The sequence below is a fragment of the Salmo trutta genome, chromosome 16 (assembly GCF_901001165.1).
Source record: "Salmo trutta chromosome 16, fSalTru1.1, whole genome shotgun sequence".
NCBI classification, from domain to species: domain Eukaryota; kingdom Metazoa; phylum Chordata; class Actinopteri; order Salmoniformes; family Salmonidae; genus Salmo; species Salmo trutta.
Window position 1 is genome coordinate 13574628 of NC_042972.1, and position 25455 is coordinate 13600082.

At 46.8% G+C, this 25455-nt stretch overlaps 1 protein-coding gene across 1 annotated transcript; it reads left to right on the forward strand.

Annotated features, from left to right (window-relative positions):
* Positions 1-546: 546 nt before the first annotated feature.
* On the forward strand, positions 547-25120 carry LOC115151171 (neuronal acetylcholine receptor subunit alpha-4-like). Its single transcript, XM_029695182.1, has 4 exons — positions 547-591; positions 695-804; positions 23170-24550; positions 24983-25120. Exons 1-4 carry the CDS (start codon positions 562-564, stop codon positions 25118-25120), a joined length of 1659 nt encoding a protein of 552 aa, XP_029551042.1. The 5' UTR covers positions 547-561.
* The last annotated feature ends 335 nt before the right edge of the window (positions 25121-25455 follow it).

A 25455-nucleotide genomic window follows, 5' to 3' on the forward strand; every position in this document is an offset into this window, starting at 1 on the left:
CTTCCTCCTCCTCCTCCTCCTCCTCCTCTTCCTCCTCCTCCTCTTCCTCCTCCTCCAGTGTGTAGCCACCCCAGGGTGCGGGCTCAGGCAGAGGACAGGCTACTGAGGACACTGTTCAGCCATTACAACAAACTGGCACGCCCTGTGGCCAATGTCTCTGATGTGGTGTATGTGCACTTTGGGTTGTCCATTGCCCAGCTCATTGATGTGGTGAGGAGGAAATAAAACTTAAATACCTTCAAAGCAATGCATACACCTGAGTGCCAAAAATGTTGATTTTAATTTACAAATTAGTGTTTGGAGAATTCTAATGGTCCGATTCAGTCAAATCTGCATTTACACAGTAGCTCTTTTTCTTAAGATGAAATCAAATCTACCAGTGGTTCTGGACTGTACTGTTTGAGTGCATGGTCAGGACTAACACACTTTGAAAACATTGCTATGACAGGGTTCACTGAATCCCAGCCTGTCTACGCAGATACTACAATGAGTAGGTGCATACCATCATCAACCATATTTATACTGTTTGTCTTTTCTCAAAATCAGGATGAGAAAAATCAAATGATGATCACCAATGTCTGGGTGAAACAAGTGAGTCCAATCAAAATGACACCACGTTTCTGTGTCTGAATGATCTATTGTATTTGTGGTGTTATTTGGTCACACTGAGTTTCTATTGGTCTGTTTCCTCCAGGAGTGGAATGACTACAAGCTCTCCTGGAATCCTAAGGAATATGAGAATGTCACCTCCATGCACATCCCATCACATCTAATCTGGAGACCAGATATAGTTCTTTACAACAAGTATGTAACGTTTTAATGCTAAGTATGCATGCTAAGTGTTGTCATGACTGTCCTGATCAGGTCAGGGTACAGGAGACCACCACCCTACAGATTATCTCCCAAACCCCCAACAGAGGAGGAGAGATCTAGGGGTCTGAAGATGTGGGGGTTTTATGACACCTCATGCCCATAATACAGAGAAATTCCTTTGTCCTAACAATGGAGAACTGGCCTCAGAACCTTAAACATGCAATAAAGGGACTTTGGAACAATGGTTTCCGTCAGCCACAATGGTGGTTATGACGAAAAGTGGAATATTAAAATGTATGTAACTTTTGTATTGGTTTTTAAAGGTTAAGAGATGACGTTATTATGAAAACATTGTACCTTTAAGAGTTTTCCCAGTATATGCCTGATGTTTATACATTGTACGCTGTTTGGAAAATATCCAAATCAAACAGAATGTTTTGATAAAGATGAAATGTGAAGTTAGTGTCTAAAATCGGATTTTTAGCCAAATCTAAGCCTTGCCCCCTTTGACTTGGTCCGCCCAGAGAATCGCCCTAAAGGCTGTCACACCCACTTCTGACCCGAGGGTATAAGACAGGAGAGTGAAGAATTAACATAGTAGACTATTGACCCCAAGCTGCAGCCAAGGTCTAACAAAGTCGACGAACCCCAAAAGGAAACACAAGGTTGAAGACAAAGAAATATTTTTCTACACGAGCTACGGACGAGTAGCTGTGTCTAAGCGGGTGAATTCAAGCCGAACTACCCAGCCTCCACTCTCCATTGAATCGTGGTATCGACACCATTCGAGCCGAAGCTGTGAGCTCTGAGCTACAGAGCTGTCTGTCCTCAGAAGACCCCTTTCCGATCAAGGGTGAGGATCAGACCACTTAGCCAAGAAGGACACTGACATCGTGAGGACAACCAGAGAGTTGCGCCGGAGAACTTCGTCATTTAGAAGCCTAAACGACCCACGCGGAGCTTCCCACCTGAGAACTCCAACACGTAATTACACCATTATATTCTGACCCATAAGAGCGGCAGTTCGGGGCAAGGCTAATTTTAAATAAGCATGGCTGACAAATGAACCCAAATGTATATTTCTCTCGTGTACTTCCTTTATTTCTCTCTCTTTAAAATCCCCATTTTGGGTAACAAGCGCCATAGTGTGTTGGCCCGTTATACTAAGTCCTAATCGATAGCTAGACTGTGTTTTGTGTATGTGCATTTTTATCATCATTTTAGCTTGCTAGTAAATAAATAATCAACTAAGATTGGTGTGGTAAATTCAGTGGTAAAGCCCGGGTCCGTGCAGATTCCCGGATTATACGATTTTCAGATTATGAGACTGTAGAGGAAACTGATTAATTTAGCGACTGTTGTAATCGATATTCTGATATCCTTTGAGTTAATTTGGGAAATAGAAACTCAATCAAAACAATGTTCCCATGGTGCCCCAGGTTAATGAGTTAATAATTGCTTGATTCATTGCTTAATTCATTTAATCACGTAATTATAAACCGTTAATCATTCGATGAGCAACAGTCGTCACATTAACCAATACAACGTCACGACATATGGCGCCCCCTGTGAGGAATCTAAGATAGGACTAGGCCGCACTGTTGTGTTATTCCATATCAATTGTGTAGCAATATATATACATTCCATTAATAGCTATAGGCAGGACTAGTGCGGGAGAGAAGTGTGTGTGTGTCGTTCCATTTGACCCAGATACTGGTCGGGAGAGAACGACCCCTGTTGTATATCTGACCAAAGCCAGTGTGAAGGGGGTCTACTGAATGCTACGAGCTAGGGCATATGTACCAGCCGATGCAGGCATTCTGAGAAATAATACTAGTTGGGCCTAACGTAGTGTTATTTCTGTCGATCGCTTTCAGGAGTGATCTGACTCGGTCATAAGTAATTCCTAGAGCAGAGGACATATGAGCCAGCCATTACGGAAATTAGAGTAGATATATTCGTTTGACCGAAGCGAAGTTATTATCTCTCTACCTCTCGCGTTGTGTAACGGGGAGAGGTTAAGGGTTGAACGTGAGACGTCACCAAGTAAACCCGTTCCCTTGTTGGAGGGAACATCCCTTGTGCGGCGAGGGGGAAACCCCGCGCAAGGAAAGCTGAGCCTTGCGCCAGATGCTAAGCTAACAAAGGGGAGCCGCCATTTTTGTTTTCCTCTTTGTTCATAGTGAATTCCCGCGTTAGACGGGAATCCTGTGTGACCTCAGCTTGGGCTATCCGTAACCTCTGGCGAAGAATCGCCAGTCATTTTTCGTGAAATAAGTCAGGTTACGCTGTAGGATATCAAACCAGTCTTAACTGATTAGATATCATTGTCTTGTTCAATTTTATACATACATTAAATTGATACACTACCTCTCCAGGTTGGTTATGGGAATAATACACACACGAATGTGCCATAACCAATGAGACATGGTTAAACTGTTCCACGTTAACTTAGATATAGCAACTATTTCAGGTTAATTAAAGCTAATTCCTTTAGCCTATACGGGGTTGACTAATCATTCAAATTGATTAATAGATTAAAGCTGTTTTACCAGCTTAATGGTGTTTAGGTAGACTTTTTAACAGTTTTGTAAAATTCTATTTTCACTGATACCCTGTCGATTTTAGCTTGTGTTAACAGTGACCTCCGGTGGTGAAGAATCACCAGTAATTATTTTTAAATAATTCAGGTTATGCTGTACGATATCTAACCGGTCTCAACTGATTGGATATCATTGTCTCGCTCAATTTAATATACATTAAATTGCTACACTACCGTCCAGGTTGGTTATTTGAATAATACGCAAACTAATGTGTTCTAACCAATGAGACATAGTTAAACTTTTCAATGTTAACTTAGATATAGCAATTACTTCAGGTTAATTAAAGCTAATTCCTTTAGCTATACGGGGTTGACTAATCATTCAAATTGATTAATAGATTAAAGCTGTTTTACCAGCTTAATGGTGTTTAGGTAGACTTTTTAACAGTATTGTAAAATTCTATTTTCACTGGTACCCTGTCGATTTTAGCTTGTGTTAACAGTGACCTCCGGTGGTGAAGAATCACCAGTAATTATTATTTTTTAAATAATTCAGGTTATGCTGTACGATATCTAACCAGTCGCAACTGATTGGATAACATTGTCTCGTTCAATTTAATATACATTAAATTGCTACACTACCGTCCAGGTTGGTTATTGGAATAATACGCAAACTAATGTGTACTAACCAATGAGACATAGTTAAACTTTTCAACGTTAACTTAGAGATAGCAACTCTTTCAGGTGAATTAAAATTAAAATTCCCAAATAGCCGATACAGGTTAGATTTATCATTAAAATCGATTTAATCAATTAAACCTGTTTTGGCAAGTTCAGTAATAACCAACTCACATTACTGACCCAGTCTTGATGATTCATTGACGTTTACAAACTGAGTTAAATCGTGTTTGCAGCCTCCAACTAAAAACCCCAAACATTACGTAAATTGAAATAACTGACAATCATAATAATGAGCAATCCATCAGATGGGTTTCCACCCATTTCCCCTCTAATCAGTGGACCTTCACCCACGGAAAGATTGATCGCGGACCTCAGCAACGATGCAAATCCTAACTATGCCGAGGGGCTGAAAATGTTAGATTTCAATGCCATAAGCGAGAAAAATGCAGACATTGCGACAGACGCTCTTCAAAATAGACCATCAGGCGGAGGCCTTGTGAAGGTTCTCTCCAGTTTAGCCCTCAACTATGCCCACCAGCAGAGATGGACAGTGCACCAGTACCTCAGTGCCCAGCAGAGGCACGAGCAGGAAGCTGGGGAGTTCAAGGTACAGGTGGAGAGAACCAGGGAGCTGGCATCGAAAGCCGAAAAAGATAAGCTACTGCCAGCTGAGGAACTGTGTGTGAGAACAGATAAATTGGAAGATCTGTCTAACACTTATAACAAAGAACGCGAACAAACTCTTGACCAAGTCCGTATTCTAAAAGAACAACTCGGCTTAGCCAAAAGTAAATACGATGAAGTCCACGCGAAACTAGATGAATCGGACGAGCTAGCTAGAAAACGGGGCGAGCAAATTGATGCCCTACAAACAGTTGTGAATGAAACCACTCAAAGCAATAATGCTCTATTCCAAAAGTTGCAGACCAAAGACGATCAGTTAATGAACACAATGACCAAGTTGGAGGACAAAACAGCAGAACTCATTGAAGTCGCTGATTTAATGAAGGATGAGAAAGACCAGGTGAGAAAGTTGGAAAATGTGACCTCTAAACAAAAGGAGGACATCGCATCACTGGATCTCTCACTCCACACTCGCGACCTCTCCCTGCAAACCATGACAGACAAGTATGAGGCCGAGCGAAAAAAGGGCGACACCTACGTGTCGAAAATAAACACCCTCAACTCCCAGGTGGACTCTGCGATGCAGCATAACACCACCCTTAGGTATCATCTGGAGGAACTCCAGAACAGTCACGCGCTATCGCGGGACAACCAAACCAAGCAACCTAGCTCACATCCGGAGCTAAGAGAACGAGGGAATGTAGATGACAGGAGATTTCAGCCTCTTTCTCTTGGCCATTCGGCCCACAGTGAATTGGGGCCTCCTCGCCAACACAACCACAGCTTGACTTTTCCTCTTGGCCTCTCGGCCGACAATTCTCCACGGGAGAGTGCAGATGCTCCCCGCGCACTTGGCGGGGATCGCCTTGACAAAATCGTCAAAAACTTCCGCCTCTTCGACCCCGTTCCGGGAAAGCCAAACGACACTGAGACATTCTTAGCAGACATAGAGGACGCCTTGGATGGCTACCCAAACGCTACGAATGCAGACAGGCTCTATCTTTTGAAGCGAACGTCCAACAGACACGTGACAAGGTTCATCCGTCTACAAGAGCAACACGTGCAAAACGACTATGCTAAACTTGCCACGGTTTTGAAAATAGAATTCAGTGGTTCTGCGACTCGCAAACACGATAGTTCGTTGGCTAACAATATCAGACAAGCTCGAAATGAACACCCACAAGCCTACTATCACCGGCTTCGTTCAGCTTACTTTGGCATGCTCACTGAAACAGGAATGGAAGACCTATTGCCGTTCAAACAACTTTTTCTGTCAAACATGTCTCCCAACTTCATTAACTACTTGGGCCCTACTGCCCACGTCGGGTTGCCAATCTCGACGCTCCGAGAGCTGGCAAGCACCGCTTTTGAAGCATCAAAAGCAAGCCGGGCTAAGAGCCCGGACACCTCGACTTTCGAGCTTAGGCGGGAACCATCACTCGAATTAGAAGGGGCTGCATCAGGGACATATGCTGTAAAAGAGGACGATCAAAGGGGGTGGCTACCAAGTAACCACCACCCCGACAACCACCGCCGTAACAATAGCTACGATGAACGTCCCCAATCTAACAGGTCCCGTAGAGATCAACCTAGCCGACATGCCCCTCTCACAAAGGGTCAGGACACAAGGGTAATAAGCGTAACAAGGGCAACAAATTGTTCAACAATGATTTAAACGCTAACCGAAATGATATAGAAGCTCTGATAAAAGATGTACTGCATCGTAAGAAATTTGAGAAAGAGGACAAGGATAAATCCTCATGACTAGGCGTAAAATCGTTGGAAACCGAGTCCGCCAAAATTCATGCAATTCAAGAGGACGCAAACATTTCCATTACCCCCGCCCCCACTCGAATCCCTGTCCAGGTACCGCCCGTTCTAGACACAAGCCCGCAGGTTTTGTCTACAGACTTGGACACGGAGGTGGAGATGCACGAGATAAGCAGCTTTGTAACAGATGATTCCTCCATTCCGATAGAGGACCCACTGGGTTACGTAGGTAACTTATCTGTCTTGGAAATCGACGCAGATTACAAACCGCTCCGTTCTCCCAACCCACTCCATTTTGTTGGGGATATGACGAGAAAAACCAACTCGAACAGGCCATACCTTAGAACAGTCCTGGAGGACTGTGTGACCTGTCACGCTCTGATAGATTCGGGTTCAACAATTTCCCTCATATCCGAAACCTTGCTGGATGAACTAAAAAGGGCAGTGGACCCAACAAAACGTTGGTTGAAAACGGAACATTGCGATACGAATCTTCGAGGTTTCACTCAAGCTACCTCGCCCCTAACCAAACGTCTCCTACTTAAACTCAACTTCGAAAGCGTGTCACTGATACACCCCGTGTATGTGACTAGCATCGAAATCGAACGAATGCTGATTGGGAGTGATTTAATTGACCGTTTGGTACCACTAATGGATTGGAAAACCAATCAAATCTGGTCACAAATACCTATGCCTACTCCGTTGACTTCGCCGCATTCTTCCAAGGCTACCTGCCTTACATTGTGCAACGACGTGGGTCCGACGTCAGCATCTGACGCAAACCCTGTGAACTTGGCCATGAGCCCGCCATTTGTGGCAAAGGACAATGTGAGTTCGACTCGGAACTTAACCGAACATGTGGTTTTCTTGTGCGGCTTGGGTGATTCACCAGCCGACACTTACCGCCCTCCTCTGATAGGGGGCGTGTGCCTAAACGGCACTATGGCTGAGGATACCAGGCTGGCCACCTGGTCAGAAAAATCAGCAATCAGTTTGGAAATGTTCAACGAAATTTCGAAAACGGCTAACTGCCATCCCCTTGTGCCGAAAACGTTTAGATTTCCACTGGGAACGACTCCCCAGACAACACTCACCGCAATAGGGGTGTGTGCGCTATCGATCCGCATTGGAACCAAGGAATTATCCCACTACCTACTGGTTGTCGCGGACCTCCCACATACAGTCTATGTGGGAGCGGACATTTTGGTAAGATTGGGTGTTAAACTTGATACCATACACCAAGTTCTTTGGTCTTTGGCGCAGCCAAACCAACATGCCTTGTCTTTCGACCCGGTGCGAATGGCTTCCGGGCAGACTATTCCTGAAGCTTGCAAGACGATAACTGAGTCCGCCATGTTGATACCGGCAAGAACCACAGAGGTTTCTGTAAGACTGAACCTGGCGCCCGGATACCGGATGGAAGGCACCACTGCTTTCTTCCAACCCTCTCCAAAACTATTCGACTTGGGGCTAACTATCAATGGCAACCCACTGTTGGAACTAACCGCTAGATCCACTTACCTCCTGGTACAAAATCTGACTCAAGCGGATATTTCCATTCCTCGGCACACTCAGCTAGGAACATTGATCGATTACGCCTTCCATGATTTTGAACTAGTTGTTCCTGTGATTGGGCCTCTTCCGTCCTCCCTAGACCTAGATGGCGAGGGAGGTACGCTGTTTACTTGTCAGTCAAAAGCAATAGCACTAACTCCCGTATTGCCACTGGACGACACATCGGCATTCCGGCTGGATGCCGATCCTGACAGCAACCTGTTAATATACTCCATCGTCACGGAGGATGATCTTGCGTCTCCTCCTGCATGCGAAGTACACTCTTGTGAGAAAACAACCGATGACTCTTCCAAAGGTGACATGCCGTCACCACCCGATGAAGACCTGTACAATGTCGCCGAACCATATCCTGGTTTCCATGCACAGGTAATACAACTACTGTCGGAGGCTGATGCTCTTGTCAATGACACTGAACGCCATCAGTTGAGAGAATTGTTTAACAAACACAGTGAGATCTGGTCGACAGACTCGCTGGATTGCGGGGTTACGGGTATCCATGTGGTGCGTATTCCTACGCCACCCGGAGCAACTCCTACGTTCGTTAGACAATACAAAATCCCGCTCGCAGCATACGCAGCAGTACAAGAGATTATCGATTCCTTATTAGCTAAACAGATAATCAGGGAATGTAACAGTACGTACAGTGCTCCCGTGTGGCCCGTTCTGAAACAACGGGTAAATGGCGTCTTACCATTGACTATAGACAACTCAACAAACTGGTTCCGTTGTCTCGTTGGCCAATGACACAGCTCGACCAAGAGTTGCCAAAGGTGGCAAACGCCAAGTACTTCTCCACCGTCGACGTGGCAAATGGTTTCTGGACCATGACAGTCGACCCGCGTGACCAACACAAGTTGGCTTTCTCTTTCTCGAACAAGCTCTTCACGTTCAATCGTTGCCCATTCGGGTATGCGAACTCCCCCTCAGAGTTCAACATCTTCCTGCACAAGGCGATGCCAGACGCAGCCTCTAGGGGGACGATAATTTACGTGGACGACGTTCTCATGAGAAGTGAGACTTGGTCACATCACCTCAATGAAATGGACCACGTTCTCACCGAACTCGGGACTGCAGGGGCTAAGTTGGCCATCATGAAAGGGCAATGGTGCAGGACCAAGGTAAACTACGTTGGGCTTCTGGTGGGTGCCGAGGGCATCCTGCCACAGTCTAACCGAATCCAAGCAGTCCGCAACATCAAAACACCTACAAACCTTCACGAGGTGCGCAGCTTCTTGGGAGTATGTAATTACTCCCGTCAATTCATCGAAAACTACGCCGACTTGTCAAAACCGTTGACTCACCTTCTTCAGAAAGACACCCCATTCGTTTGGGATGTCACTCACAACGAAGCGGTGGCTTCCTTGAAAAACCTGCTTTGCGAGGCACCCTGCCTGGTATACCCCAACAAAGACAAGACATTATTTTTGGAAGTCGGTTTCTCAGAGCACTGCCTTAGCGCTGGGTTGTACCAAAAATACGACCAAGACAAACGTGTGGTTGCTTACGCGAGCAAAACACTCAACCCCGCCGAACACAAATACTCAGACTGCGAAAAAGCGCTGCTGTCGACAGTCTGGGCGATCAAACACTTCACCAGTTATGTCGGCGGACAAAAGGTGATCATAGAAACATGTCACCAGCCTGTGACTTTTCTGAAAAGCCAACGAATCCGTGAGGGTGCTGTACACAACAGCAGGATAGCGGCTTGGCTCATGACGCTGCAGAGCCATGATGTAGTAATCAACTACGCAAAAGCAAAGAACCTGCCTTTGGGCAGTGCTTTGGCGGTGTGTCAACACTGTGGTGACGATGAAACCGACTCCGGACCACCCCCGCGTGACATCGCTCCGCCATTGCCTTCGAAACCATCACTATTTCGAAGAGAACGTGTGTCTCGACATGCCGATGGCATTTGTAGATGGCTGTTCTTACCGCCATCTAGACCACTTGCAAGCTGGGGTGGGATTGGTATGGCACAACGACATTCCGTGCAAACCACTTCAATTTCAGCTTGGCAACAAGACCAGCCAGTTTGCAGAAGTGGCTGGCGTGCTGATCACCCTGCAAACAGCGGTGAAACACGGATTGGCAGAACTGGCGATCTGCACCGACTCAAACTACGCGAGACTCACCTTCTTATGCCACTTGCCGTTTTGGAAACAAAAGCACATGACTACTTCAAGTGGTAAAGAGGTGAAAAACAAAGAGCTCATTCTAGCTTGTGATGACCTCATCACCAAACACGACATACAGGTGTATTGGAAGAAAGTCAAGGGACACTCCAAATCACCTGGTCGTGACAAACTTGGCAACGACCATGCTAACAGCATGGCGAAATCTGGTGCAATTCACGGCACCCCTTGGGTGTTTGCTGCTCGAGACGAAAAACCCACTGAGGAAGCTATGGTGTCTGCGGTAACGCGTAGCCATGTAGCACCACGGAAAACGTCGTCGCACAAACATAATGTGTCGCTAACGCATTCATTCATAAATGGCGACCTGGTAGCAATGCAACACCAAGATGAGTCCCTCGCCACTTTGATGGCATTCCTGTCGGATCCTGTCAACCACCCAGTGTCCGAACTGGCTTTGGCAGGTTCACACGACTTGCGTTCGCTGTACGCAACTAAACAGCACCTCACACTTGTAGATGACCTATTGGTGTATGTTTCAGAAACCGACACCGCTCGAAGGTGGGTGGTTCCTAAAACACAGAGGGGGATAATGATAGCTCATGCCCACGACGAGCCATGTGGAGGCCATAGGGGGGTCAAGGCTACATGTGAAACATTGCGACAGGTGGCCCACTGGCCTCACATGGAACAAGACGTGGCACGATACGTGAGGGGGTGTCTAGTTTGCTGCCAGTTTCAACCCACCAAGCCACTTCACAGAGCACCCCTGCAACGCACGGGTGTGTCTTACCCCTGGAGCTCGATCCAGATCGACTGGGTCGGCCCAGTTGCCAGGTCTGCCAGAGGCAACAAGTACCTCCTCACAGTGACTTGCGCATTCACAAAGTGGGTGGAGTGCCTGCCGGCGACCAATGACACAGCGGAAACCACTGCCGTTCTTTGGCTAAACCACGTTTTCAGTTGTTTCGGCCTGCCAGGAGAAACCGTGGACAGCGACAGAAGAACCCACTTTTCGGCAGCTGTAATGACCGAACTGTGGAAGCTCCTGGGAGTCAAAGCTAAACTCCACATCGCGTGCCACCCTAGGAGCTCGGGGGGGGTAGACCAGAGCAAACAATCAATTGTCAGAATCTTGAGGAAATATGTGGCAGCCAACCACAAAGATTGGGACCTCAAACTCCCATTGGTACTGATGGCAATCAGAGCCACACGCAACAGGTCTACGGGAATGACACCCTTTGAGATGATGACGGGCCGGCAAATGACCCTTCCACTGCATCTCCTGTACCAACCGGGAGATGTCGCCGCAGCCACCGCCTACACGGCTCACCAATACGTGACCGACTTGCGGAACCATCTCCAGACTACCTTTGCGTACGCTCAAGGACAATTGGAAAGAAGTGCAGAAGGTGACAAGACCTATTACGACAAAAAAGCCTCACACCAGGTGTTCGAGGTCGGAGATAAGGTGTGGTACTACATATACACCAAACCCGCGGGCGTCGCAACAAAGTTCCTGCCCCACTGGACGGGGCCACACGAGATTGTGGTGAAGCTATCACCTGTAGCTTACCAGATCAAAATCAGCAAAGGTCGACAAACCGCCACATTAAAGTGGGTCCACCGGAACCAAATCAAGTTGTACACTCCCCCCATGGGAATAGAAGGGGTGCTAGCCAGCACCGAATAGATAAAAACCCTAGCAAAAAAACCAGAGGTACTAAGAAAATTCTTAAGTACCCTCAGCTGATCCCTTCCAGGAGACCAGTACGTTGCACCTAATATCTTTTATTCTCTTCCCAGCTACCAGATATACATCTGTTGTCACTAGTGATATCGTCCTGCGCCGTACTGATTAAAAATAAGAAAAACAGAAAAATAGTTGTCAAAACAATTTTTGTTTACGAATACAAATAACTGAAATACTCCAACAATCTCTGATTATGCGTTTCTGTAGGATGGAGTTCCTTTGGATGATCCTGACACTCTGCGCCCTGGTCAAAACCAACCCAGCAGACGTAATCACGAACGGACCCCCTACGGGAATCGTTCTCCGCGACGATCCAGGACTCCTCATAACTAACTGCAGAGTACACACGCAGAGGGTATATGTCCGCCTAGATGCAGAGAATGTGTACCGCCAACACATTCCACCTGCGGCGCATTTGAGTTGGGCCGGGGCTGACTGGACCAGCCAGGCAATTAAGCACGCCCAGCTAGACACTGCCCATATGTTGGCCCAACTCCAAAAGTTCACAGTAACCCAGTCAGAACTAGCTGAGCCCAGGCGAGAAAAACGATTCGCCGGGGCGCTACTATCGATAGGGGCAGCCGTAGGGTCACTATTTGCCCTAGGTACCACTGCCGTCAACGCAGTCAGTCTAGCCACAGTCAAGAGGAATGTTAGGGAGATTACTGAAGAGATGCCACTTATCCAGCAGCAGATGAAGGCACAGGCCCTTAGGTTGCAACATGTGGGAAAGTCTCTCCAGGACACTATTCTGGTGGTCAACACACACGCTACTCTCCTGAACAAAACTATCCTGTCTGTAGGAAAGCTAGCAGAGGTCATGAACCATGACTATGCCCATGTCCAATTGGTTCGATTGTTACTGGAGGATTTTCTCCGTGAAGTTAGCTCTTCTATGGACCACTTGGCCATGAATAGAATCCCCTCATATCTAGTGCCCCTCTCAATGGTGCACGACATATTGACCTCAGCTACTTCAACCACACTAAGGCCGTTACAATCACATTTGGCCTATAGTCTGGGGTCGGCCATCCCAATACACGTTGATGTTGATCGTAATGAAGTGGGTTTTCTACTGACGCTGCCGGTTGTTGAACTGGAGAATATCTATAGATTGAAAACGGTTCTCAATGTAGGATTTTGGCGCGACAGTACCCACGTAAAGATTGCCACGCCCCCAGTTGTAGCTTACCAGGAAAACAACCCAGATTTCTATCTCACCCCTAACCTGCTAATGTGTACTCTAACCAAAGATGTCCACTACCTTTGTCCTAGCAAACCATTTGTCAGGGATAACACTGAGCGTCTTTGTGGTATTAAAGCTATCACCAGCGAAGAACGCTGTAGAGCCAAACTAACAGCCAGGGATGGGGCCACCACCACACAAGTGGAGGTGGTAGGGAACCGATGGTTGGTCAACACACCGTTCGCGTCCGCCACTATGACTTACGAACGCCATGACTCCATCACCCAATTAAACCTCCCCAACCAGACTGTTTTTGTTACGGTACCAGAGGGGTCGATTATTATTATAGGATTTTAGTTTTTATTTATAGAAATAACAGGCATTAGTTTCATGTGTCTAAACTGCATCCACGCCTGATGAATAGTAAGGGAGAACCGGGACGAAAGTAACACCCCCCCCCCTAATTACTCAGATCAATAGAGCTACAGACACCATATGTTATGTCAAACAGCTTATATACAGTGCCTTTGGAAAGTATTCAGGCCCCCTGACTTTTTCGACATTTTGTTACGTTACAGACTTAATCTAAAATTGATTAAATAAAACAAATGATTCAGAAATCTACACACAATACCCCATAATGACAAAGCGAAAACAGGTTTATTTATTTTTTGGAAAATGTATTGAAATAAAAAACAGGAAAACCTTATTTACAGAAGTATTCAGACCCTTTGCTATGAGACTCAAAATTGAGCTCAGGTGCATCCTGTTTCCATTGATCATCCTTGAGATGTTTCTACAACTTGATTGGAGTCCACCTGTGCCAAACTGAGCAATCGGGGGAGAAGGGCCTTGGTCAGGGAGGTGACCAATAACCTGATTGTCAGTCTGACAGAGCTCTAGAGTTCCTCTGTGAAGATGGGAGAACCTTACAGAAGGACAACCATTTCTGCAACAGATGGAAACGACTCCTCAGTAAAAGGCACATGACATCCCGCTTGGAGTTTGACAAAAGGCACCTAAAGGACTTTCAGACCATGAGAAACAAGATTCTCTGGTCTGATGAAACCAAGATTGAACTCTTTGGCCTGAATTCCAAGCGCCACGTCTGGAGAAAACCTGGCACCATCCCTACCGTGAAGCATGGTGGTGGCAGTATCATGCTGTGGGAATGTTTTTCAGCGGCAGGGACTGGGAGAATAGTCAGGATCGAGGCAAAGATGAATGGAGCAAAGTACAGAGAGATCCTTGATGAAAACCTGCTCCAGAGCGTTAAGGACCTCAGACTGGGGCAAAGGGTGACTTTCCAACAGGACTACGACCCTAAGCACACAGCCAAGACAACACAGGAGAGGCTAGAGACTAGCTAGAATGATTTTTGAAACCTATGGTATCATTTAGTCACTAGATTGGTTAAGAAACTTACATATGTTTGGAACCTTAAACAACTAAACACAACTCTACAACCAAAAACACTTCTGGGTCCGTTTTTTTACTTACATCGCTCAAAACGTTTTGTTTATAACTCGGCGAAACATGGTCAGATTAGGCTGTTTTTTTTCAGGGAGGTCCTCCACCAGATTAGGAATGTGCTGACTTCACTACGTCATTCTAGTTTCTGTGTTATCTGAGAAAATGGGCGCGTTACTTTTTCCCCGGCTCTCCCCTAAAACAATATAACTCAGTGCCCATAGAGAATGTGAATACTCATTTCATTTGACCAAAAGCAATAACAGCATAGCCACAATGCTAACATGCTGGGCTGTATAGCTAGCATAGAATGCTAAAAACAACACAGAGAGCTAGCAGCTCGTGCTCGGTGTACATTCCGTTATGACTGCATACAAAGAGAAAATTCGAAACAAACTAAATTCAGACTAAATATAAGAATAACGTTTACAGGCAACACATTTCACTTCTTTTACTGGACATGTAATGATATTGTCACTCTTTTAATGACATAATTAGCAGATATAATGACAGAATTAGCAGAGCAGAAACAACATATAACGTAAACTCACCCCATTCCGTAAAAATGTGTGCAACTGCGACATTCAAAGGAGGCTGCAAAGAAAACTAATGGGTCTGTAGCGACTGTGTTGACTTCAAAATCTGGGGTGTGAACTACGTTTCTATTCAAGCGTTGATCGACATGGTAATGGCTCTATAGTATTGGAGAAAAGTTTAAAAAACTGACCCTCCGTTACATCGTGAAGTGTCATGCCGTAAAGTACAGCACGCATAAAGCAACTATTTCTTTCTTACAATCTCTCTCCACCAGGTGTAGCACTTCTCTCATCGTTTAAAAACAAGAAATGCACTTACTTAGTCATTTTTTGCGTCATCACTGTAAGCGATCATGACTCTCAAAGCCGCTGTTTACTTCTGAGTCTTCTTAGTCTTCTAACTTTAGCGCCGACCTAAAAACCCGATTCAAATTCGACACAAACCTTCAAATAGGTATGTAATGACACATTACGTAAACTCTTTATAGTGTTTTATTTACATTTTAGAGGCGGTAAGGTGATAAGTTGGACAGATCGAGTGAAAAAAAGCCGTTTTCCCACATCTCCTCTTCTCACTACCACGCATTAGTGTCACTTCCCCACCCGCCATTTTTAAAAAGACCCGACGGAGCTCGTTGCCTTCTTGAATTATGCAGAAACGGGCAGCTTGGAGGTCATGTCATTACTTTTGTTGGAAAGGGGAGAAATTGTGCTTTACAATGGTATTGACATTACAGTTGATCTGGAAGTATTACGTTCTTGGGGCGCTAAAATAAGGTAAATTGTACGGACCAAGGCGATGTACAAAAGTGAGTGAGTTTACGTTACCTTTTCACAAGGTCATCACTAGTTACCACACCAAGTCATAAATCCCACCTATTTCCCCCAAATCCGATTTTTTACCTTAACCATAACCTTTACCACACTGCTAACCTTATGCCTAAACCTAACTTTAATTAAGACCAAAAAACACATTTTTGTTTTTGTGATTTATTACGATTTGACTTTGTGACTGTGGTAACTAGTGTAAACCTCTCACAGGAGCAGAAGGAAAGAGGAAGTAAAATGGGCAATGCAACAAGTTCACAGGAAATGGACCAAACCATTTTACAGTTCAAAGTTCATATTTTCTTATACCAACTCTTATGATCTTAGATGATAGATACTGTCACGGTTGTCGTAGGAATGAGCGGACCAAAGTGCAGTGTGTGTCGTTCCACATTTTATTTATACTGTGAAACTACGCAATATATAAATAAACTGAATGACAAAAAAACAACAAACTGTGACGCAGAGGTGAAACATACACTACTCAAAATTACAATCTCCCACAAACCCAGTGTCACGTCCTGACCAGTAAAGGGGTAATTTGTCATTGTAGTATGGTCAGGGCGTGGCAGGGGGGTGTTGTTTCTGTGTGTTTTGGGGTTTGTTTGTTTCCAGAGGATATGTTCTAGTTTTCTTTTTCTATGTTCATTTTCTATGTGTGGCCGAGTATGGTTTCCCATCAGAGGCAGGTGTCTTTCGTTGTCTCTGATTGGAAGCCATACTTAGGCAGCCTGTTTTTTCCTTTGGGTTTGTGGGTGGTTGTTTTCCGTTATATTCTTTGTACCTTACGGAACTGTCGTTTTGTCATTTGTTAGTTTTGGTTTAAGTGTTCACTTTAATCTAAATAAAGGAAGAGGAGCACTATACCCGCTGCGCTTTGGTCTGTCCTATACGACGCGTATGACAGAACCACCCACCAAAGAAGGAAGAAGGACCAAGCAGCGGAAGAAGGAGCAGCAGGAGGAATGGACATGGGAGCAGAAATTGGACGGCAAGGGATCCTGGACATGGGAGGAGATCCAGAAGGGATCCATGGGAAGAAGTTGAGGCAGCAAGAGTAGAGCGGTGACGAGAGGAGGCTCTAAATGCACCTAAAGGCAAGACGGAGAGGCAGCACCCAACATTTTTTAGGGGGGGGGCACAAGGGGAGTTGGGCAGGGTCAGGATGGATTCCTGAGACAACTTCCCGGGCTTACTATGAGGAGCAAGTGATGGAGCAGACACCATATTTTGCGGTGACTCGCACTGTGTTGTCAGGGCGCATACAAAAGCCGGTGCGAACTGTGCCCGCACCCCGCAGTGATCGAGTGGAGTTGAGTATCCAGCCAGGGCGGGTTGTGCAGGCCGTGCGCTCCAGACCTCCAGTGTGCCTCCAAGACCCAGTGGACCCTGTTCTTGCTCCGCTCACTCTACCTTCAGTGCGCCACCATAGCCCAGTACACCCTGTTCCTGCTTCCCGCACTAGCCCGAAGGTATGTGGTACTAGCCTGGCGCCTCCTATGCCAGTCCCACGTAGCAGACCTCCAGTGCGTCACCAGAGCCCAGTACGTCCTGTTCCTGCTCCCCGCACTAGCCTGAAGGTGTGTGTGACTAGCCTGGCGCCTCCTATGCCAGCCCCACGAAGCAGACCTCCAGTCCGCCACCATAGCCCGGTAAGGCCGGTGCCTGCTGTGAGCACGTGGTCCGAAGTACGTCTCCCCAGTCCGGTGAGACCAGTTCCAGCGCCCCGAAGGAAGCCTCTAATGATGGGCAATGGTCCGACGTCTCCAGCGATAATCTATGGCATGAAGCCTCCAGTGATGATCCATGGCCCGGAGCTTGTAGGGATGATCCATGGCACAAAGCCTCCAGTGATAACCCAGGGCCCGGAGCCTCCAGTGATGATCCTTGGAACAAAGCCTCCAGTGATTATCCATGACGCAGAACCAGTAGTGATGACCCATGGCACGGAGCCTGCAGCGAAGGTCCCCAGTCTGGAACCTACGGAGACGCTCTTCAGCGTGGCGCCTCCAGTGATGCTCCTCAGCACGGAGCCTCCAGCGACGCTCCTCTGCCCGGAGCCTCCAGCGACGCTCCTCAGTCAGGTGCCTCCAGGGACGCTCCTCAGCCCGGAGCCTCCAGCAACCCTCCTCAGCCCGGAGCCTCCAGCGACGCTCCCCAGTCAGGAGCTTCCAGCGACGCTCCCCAGTCAGGAGCCTCCAGCGACGCTCCCCAGTCAGGAGCTTCCAGCGACGCTCCTCAGTCAGGTGCCTCCAGCGACGCTCCTCAGCCCGGAGCCTCCAGCGACGCTCCTCAGCCCGGAGCCTCCAGCGATGCTCCCCAGTCAGGAGCTTCCAGCGACGCTCCCCAGTCAGGAGCCTCCAGCGACGCTCCCCAGTCAGGAGCCTCCAGCGACGCTCCTCAGCCTTGAGCCTCCAGCGACGCTTCCCAGTCAGGAGCCTCCAGCGACGCCTCTCAGCGCGGGGCCTCCAGCGACGCCTCTCAGCCCGGGGCCTCCAGCGACGCCTCTCAGCCCGGGGCCTCCAGCGACGCCTCTCAGCCCGGGGCCTCCAGCGACGCCTCTCAGCCCGGGGCCTCCAGCGACTTCTCTCAGCCCAGAGTCTGCTGAACGGGAGCTACGCCCAGAGCCAGAGCCACCTCCATAGTGGGAGGATTGGCGAAGGGGGGTGTAGCACAGGAACCGTCGTTGACGGTGGCCACCCACCCTTCCCTCCCTTTAGGCTTGGGGTTGGTTTTGTGTTTTTTTTTTGTTTTGAGGGGGGGGGGTACTGTCACGCCCTGACCAGTAAAGGGGTCCAATCAGAGGCAGGTGTCTTTCGTTGTCTCTGGTTGGAAGCCATACTTAGGCAGCCTGTTTTTTCCTTTGGGTTTGTGGGTGGTTGTTTTCCGTTATAGTCTTTGTACCTCACGGAACTGTTGTTTTGTTGTTTGTTAGTTTTGGTTTAAGTGTTCACTTTAATCTAAACAAAGGAAGATGAGCACTATACCCGCTGCGCCTTGGTCTGTCCTTTATGACGCGTATGACACCCAGGTGGAAAAAATACCCTACTTAAGTATGATCTCCAATTACAGACAACGAGGACCAGCTGCCTCTAATTGGAGATCATCCCAAACAAAACCAACATAGAAATACAAAACTAGAACATGAACATAGAAATATAAACATAGAAAAACACCCCCTGTCACGCCCTGACCTACTCTACCATAGAAAATAACATCGTACTATGGTCAGGATGTGACAGATACAGATAGATTTTACTATTACACCAACATAGTCATGGAAACATAATACGGCAATACCACAGTAGATCATTATTTCTGAAATAGAATAATCCCTAAAGTGACCTGATTGACCCAGTCCACTCTAAGATCATCCTGCCCAATCAACGGTGCCAGTCAACAGTAGCGTTGCATGGGTAAAAGCACTGGAGAAGCCATGCAAGAAACATTCCAGATTACAACCTGTGTCGTGATAATTGTTGTTTGCTCTATAACCTGTTAATTCATATGCCTTGCAACCATGATGTAAGACCTAAGGCCGAGACAATAACAAGACACAGTGGCAGAATAAATTCAACCACACCTTTGTTTCATCACAAAACCAGAGAGAAACATCTGTCTGGTGAAGTCCCCAAAACAAACAGTTACATGACAACAGCATGTTCAAGTAAGTTAATGTTTCCGACATTTTCAAACTACTAAACAACTATTGATTAGAACCATGGAGAGTTTTTATTTTATTTCACCTTTATTTAACCAGGTAGGCAAGTTGAGAACAAGTTCTCATTTACAATTGCGACCTGGCCAAGATAAAGCAAAGCAGTTTGACACATACAACAACACAGAGTTACACATGGAGTAAAACAAACCTACAGTCAATAATATAGTAGAAAAATAAGTCTATATACAAAGTGAGCAAATGAGGTGAGATAAGGGAGATAAAGGCAAAAAAGGCCATGGTGGCGAAGTAAATACAATATAGCAAGTAAAACACTGGAATTGTAGATTTGCAGTGGAAGAAAGTGCAAAGTAGAAATGGAAATAATTGGGTGCAAAGGAGCAAAATAAAAATAAAAAATACAGTAGGGGAAGAGGTAGTTGTTTGGGCTAAATTATAGATGGGCTATGTACAGGTGCAGTAATCTGTGAGCTGCTCTGACAGCTGGTGCTTAAAGCTAGTGAGGGAGATAAGTGTTTCCAGTTTTAGAGATTTTTGTAGTTCGTTCCAGTCATTTGCAGCAGAGAACTGGAAGGAGAGGCAGCCGAAGGAGGAATTGGCTTTGGGGGTGACCAGAGAGATATACCTGCTGGAGCGCGTGCTACAGGTGGGTGCTGCTATGGTGACCAGCGAGCTGAGATAAGGGGGAACTTTACCTAGCAGGGTCTTGTAGATGACCTGGAGCCAGTGGGTTTGGCGACGAGTATGAAGTGAGGGCCAGCCAACGAGAGCGTACAGGTCGCAATGGTGGGTAGTATATGGGGCTTTGGTGACAAAACGGATGGCACTGTGATAGACTGCATCCAATTTATTGAGAAGGGTATTGGAGGCTATTTTGTAAATGACGTCTCCGAAGTCGAGGATTGGTGGGATGGTCAGTTTTACGAGGGTATGTTTGGCAGCATGAGTGAAAGATGCTTTGTTGCGAAATAGGAAGCCAATTCTAGATTTAACTTTGGATTGGAGATGTTTGATGTGAGTCTGGAAGGAGAGTTTACAGTCTAACCAGACACCTAGATATTTGTAGTTGTCCACATATTCTAAGTCAGAACCATCCAGAGTAGTGATGCTGGACGGGCGGGCAGGTGCAGGCAGCGATCGGTTGATGAGCATGCATTTAGTTTTACTTGTATTTAAAAGCAGTTGGAGGCCACGGAAGGAGAGCCGCTGACCCATTACGGGTGCAGGCAATGAGGCAGTGATCGCTGAGATCTTGGTTGAAAACAGCAGAGGTGTATTTAGAGGGCAAGTTGGTTAAGATTAAAAAGTAGAAGTTCAAATTGTTTGGTTACAGACCTGGATAGTAGGACAGAACTCTGCAGGCTATCTCTGTAGTAGATTGCAACACCGCCCCCTTTGGCCGTTCTATCTTGTCTGAAAATGTTGTAGTTAGGGATGGAGATTTCAGAGTTTTTGGTGGTCTTCCTAAGCCAGGATTCAGACACGGTTAGGACATCCGGGTTGGCAGAGTGTGGTAAAGCAGTGAATAAAACAAACTTAGGGAGGAGGCTTCTAATGTTAACATGCATGAAACCAAGGCTATTACGGTTACAGAAGTCATCAAAAGAGAGCGCCTGGGGAATAGGAGTGGAGCTAGGCACTGCAGGGCCTGGATTCACCTTTACATCGCCAGAGGAACAGAGGAGGAGTAGGATAAGGGTACGGCTAAAAGCTATGAGAATTTGTCGTCTATGACGTCCGGAATAGAGAGTAAATGGAGCAGGTTTCTGGGGGCGATAAAATAGTTTCAAGGTATAATGTACAGACAAAGGTATGGTAGGATGTGAATACAGTGGAGGTAAACCTAGGCATTTAGTGATGATGAGAGAGATATTGTCTCTAGAAACATTATTGAAACCAGGTGATGTCATCGCATGTGTGGGTGGTGGAACTGAGAGGTTGGATAAGGTATAATGAGCAGGGCTAGAGGCTCTACAGTGAAATAAGCCAATAAACACTAACCAGAACAGCAATGGACAAGGCATATTGACATTAAGGAGAGGCATGCTTAGCCAAGTGATCAAAAGGGTCCAGTGAGTAGTGAGGTCGGTTACGGTTACGGCGATTCAGACAGCTAGCCGGTCCATGGGTAGCAAGTTGGCAGAAGATGGTCTGTTTTTAGCTACCTCGTGCATTTCCGTCGGTAGATTAGTGGGGTTCCGTGTGGTAGAGGGGACCAATCCAATTGGCAAAAATAGTTATAGTGGCCCAAGATAATTGGCCTATTTAGATAGCAGCTGATAAGACAGTTAACGATTAGCTGGCCTCCGATGGGCGTTCAGGTTACGTCGCGACGGAGGGGCCAGTTGGATAACTCCCTCGGGCAGATAACGTCAGTAGTCCAGTCATGAAGGCCCGATGGGGCTCCGCATCGGCAGTAAAACAGGTCCAGATAGGTGATTGTAGCTCAGGAGTGGCTGATGGAACTCCTCAGCTGGCTAGCTCCGGAATAATTGATGTTAGCTCCGGGACCGACGTTAGCCAATAGTCACTCGGATAGCAGCTAGCTAGCTGCAAGATCCAGGTGTAAATATCCAGAGCTTGCGGTAGAAATGGCTGGCTAACTTCTGGCTAACTTCTGGCTAGCTTCTGTTGTGGATTTCAGATTTTAGGTAAATAATACTTTTTTTAAATTGGTGAGGCGGGTTGCAGGAGAGTGTTTTGAAGTTGAGTTTTTAGAAGAAAAAAATATATAAAAAGATATGCAAAGAAAATATGTAAATATATATATACACGGGACACGACAAGACGAGGACAAAGGACGTCTGACTGCTATGCCATCTTGGATTAGATAACCACAACTTGCAAAGAAATCAAGCCCTGCCTCCACTATTCCAGCACCATTTCAACATCATCTAATCACCTATGCTTAGTCTACTTCAGTGACTAAAAGATAGAAGGACCATTCACACCTGAACTCGCTCAGTTTAGCTCAACGCTGATTGGCTATTATTTTATAACAAAACAAATTCAAGGGAGGCCAAATGCTCGTTGGCTTCCCTTGCAATCTATGCTACTGGCGGCAACAATGTCATACTCTTTTTGACCAGACATAGATGGGCTACTCATACAGAGACAGAGGAGCGCTGTTTCATTCGCTTGGATGCTTTCTCCTGTGAGATATATTCAGCCTCTTGTGAATTGAAGGAAATGTATGAAACACAGAGAGACGAAAGATACTGAGATATTATGAAAGATATTATTATGTATCTTTTTTTCTTTACTTCAATGTCAATTTTTGGGTGAAGCCTGGCTTCACTTGGCATCCATGAATACACGCCACTGTGAGTCTAAGTGTCGTACCCCTGGTATATCTAAGTAAAATTGTAAAAAATGTATGTGGCGACCCCACTGCAATTCGACTTCACTAGGACATGCTGCAATACACACTTTATGTTTGTATATATAGCCACAGCCACTCTTTTCTACCATTGATGACCAAAAAACAATGAGAGTGGACGGGTAATTTATCTTTATTGTCTAATCTGTCAGGCCTTTCCTTAACATACAATCTATCTCTATCATCCCTTCTTATCTCTAGTGCAGATGGTGATTTCTCCGTGACCCACCTGACCAAGGCCCACCTGTTCCACGACGGGCGCATCAAGTGGGTTCCCCCGGCCATCTACAAGTCCTCCTGCAGCATCGACGTCACCTTCTTCCCTTTCGACCAGCAGAACTGCACCATGAAGTTTGGCTCGTGGACCTACGACCGCACCAAGATCGACCTAATCAGCATGGCGGGCAATGTGGACCAGATGGACTACTGGGAAAGTGGCGAGTGGGTGCTGGTGGACGCCGTGGGCAACTACAACATCAAGAAGTACGAGTGCTGCCACGAGGTCTACTCTGACATCACCTATTCCTTCATCATCCGAAGGCTACCGCTGTTCTACACCATTAATCTGATAGTACCCTGTCTGCTGATCTCCTGTCTGACTGTCCTGGTGTTCTATCTGCCCTCTGACTGTGGAGAGAAGATCACCCTGTGTATCTCTGTGTTGCTGTCTCTCACCGTCTTCCTCTTGCTTATTACTGAGATCATCCCATCCACCTCGCTGGTCATCTCGCTCATCGGGGAGTACCTCCTCTTCACCATGATCTTCGTCACCCTTTCCATCAGCATCACTATATTCGTGCTCAATGTGCACCACCGCTCGCCGCGCACAGACACCATGCCCCGCTGGGTGCGCCACGTCTTCCTGGACGTCGTCCCCGGCTTCCTGTTCATCCGGCGGCCTGCCGTGGTCAAGGACAACAGCAAGAGGCTGGCGGAGGCCATGCAAAAGAGGGCCACGCTATGGGGTGAGATGGAGGCTGAGCTGGAGGCCAGCTTCCCACCCACCCCACTGGAGGTCCAGGAGATCCTGGCCCGCTCCCCTTCTCTCTCCATGGGCCGACCCATGGAGGGTTCCCTGCCCCCCAAGTTTCCCCAGCAACAGCAGCAGCCCCTGGACAGATCCCCCAGCCAGTACTCTATCCTCCCGGAGGAGCCGACCACCTTGTCCCAGCCAGGCTGCTCTCCTCTGTTCCTCCACCCTCTCTTCCCGCCCAGGGACAAGCACCACATGGCCAGGCCCAAGATGCGCTCCCTCAGCTTACAGTACGGCCTGGGTGAGAGGGAGCAGCCCCAGACCAGTGTCCGCTGTCGCTCACGCAGCATCCAGCACTGCTGCCTGCATGAGGAGGTCTCCTCCATGCGTAACGGCATGCAGCGGCCTCTCTCTCAGCACCCGTCCCTGATGGAGGAGAGGAAGCAGAGCTGCTCAGCTGTCTGCAAGTATCACTCAGGCCTGGCCAAGGAAGCCAAAGCAATGACCAAGGACCAGCGGCTCCTCGTCTTATCCCCGTCCATGAAGATGGCCATGGAAGGTGTGCAGTACATCGCAGACCACCTCCGTTCGGAGGATATCGACTTCTCTGTAAGCAAGGGTCTCATCATTAACATGTAAACTGAGGAGGCAGGTCTATGAGCACAGACCCAGGCCCCTTCAGTTTATCTACAGTATTTGCTCTCTGAAAATAGAGAATATTGTGCGTCAGGGCACCCTCAGTTTTAGCAATTTGTATGCTGAAGATACATATTGTTTATTTCTACCCATAATTATTTCAAAGATATCAAAAAAGATACATGACACAAAACTCAATCGGGCTTTACAGTTAGGAATGCCAGTGGATAGGGGACTTGGCATTTGCCGCACAATGCCATATATTTCAGAGCGCAATGCTGTATTCTGTACTTCAATGGTGAACAACCTGAACCGTAGGAACACAAATTCTATCAATTTCAATATTTCAACAGTGATTCATTTTGTGTACGAAGTAACTAAAAACTGATTTCTGTCTTTATTCAGGTGAAGCAGGAGTGGAAGTACGTGGCTATGGTCCTAGACCGGATCTTTCTGTGGTTGTTCATCTTGGTGTGTATCCTGGGGACCCTCGGACTCTTCGTCCCTCCCTGGCTGGCTGGAATGATAGACCTATCTTTCTGACACCAAACACTTCTGAAGCCATTGACCCTATGCACACTCAAGTTGAACAACTCATTTGGCACAATGTCTTTCTGAACAACATTAATTACACAAGCATTGTGGAAACACTGCACAATGATTGTGTAAACATTTGTGTGCAGAAAATATCAGTTGTATGACAGCCATTGTGTGTGTCAAAGACATTGTATATCAGTTGTGCAGACCTGAGTGTGAACAGGGATATGGAGGATGTGACCAATGGACAGGAAACCTTCTCATTAATTCATTCATTGTGAAAAGCGCATTTGTAGATAAAAAGTGACACATAAATATTTTGCCGATGCTTTATTTTCCAG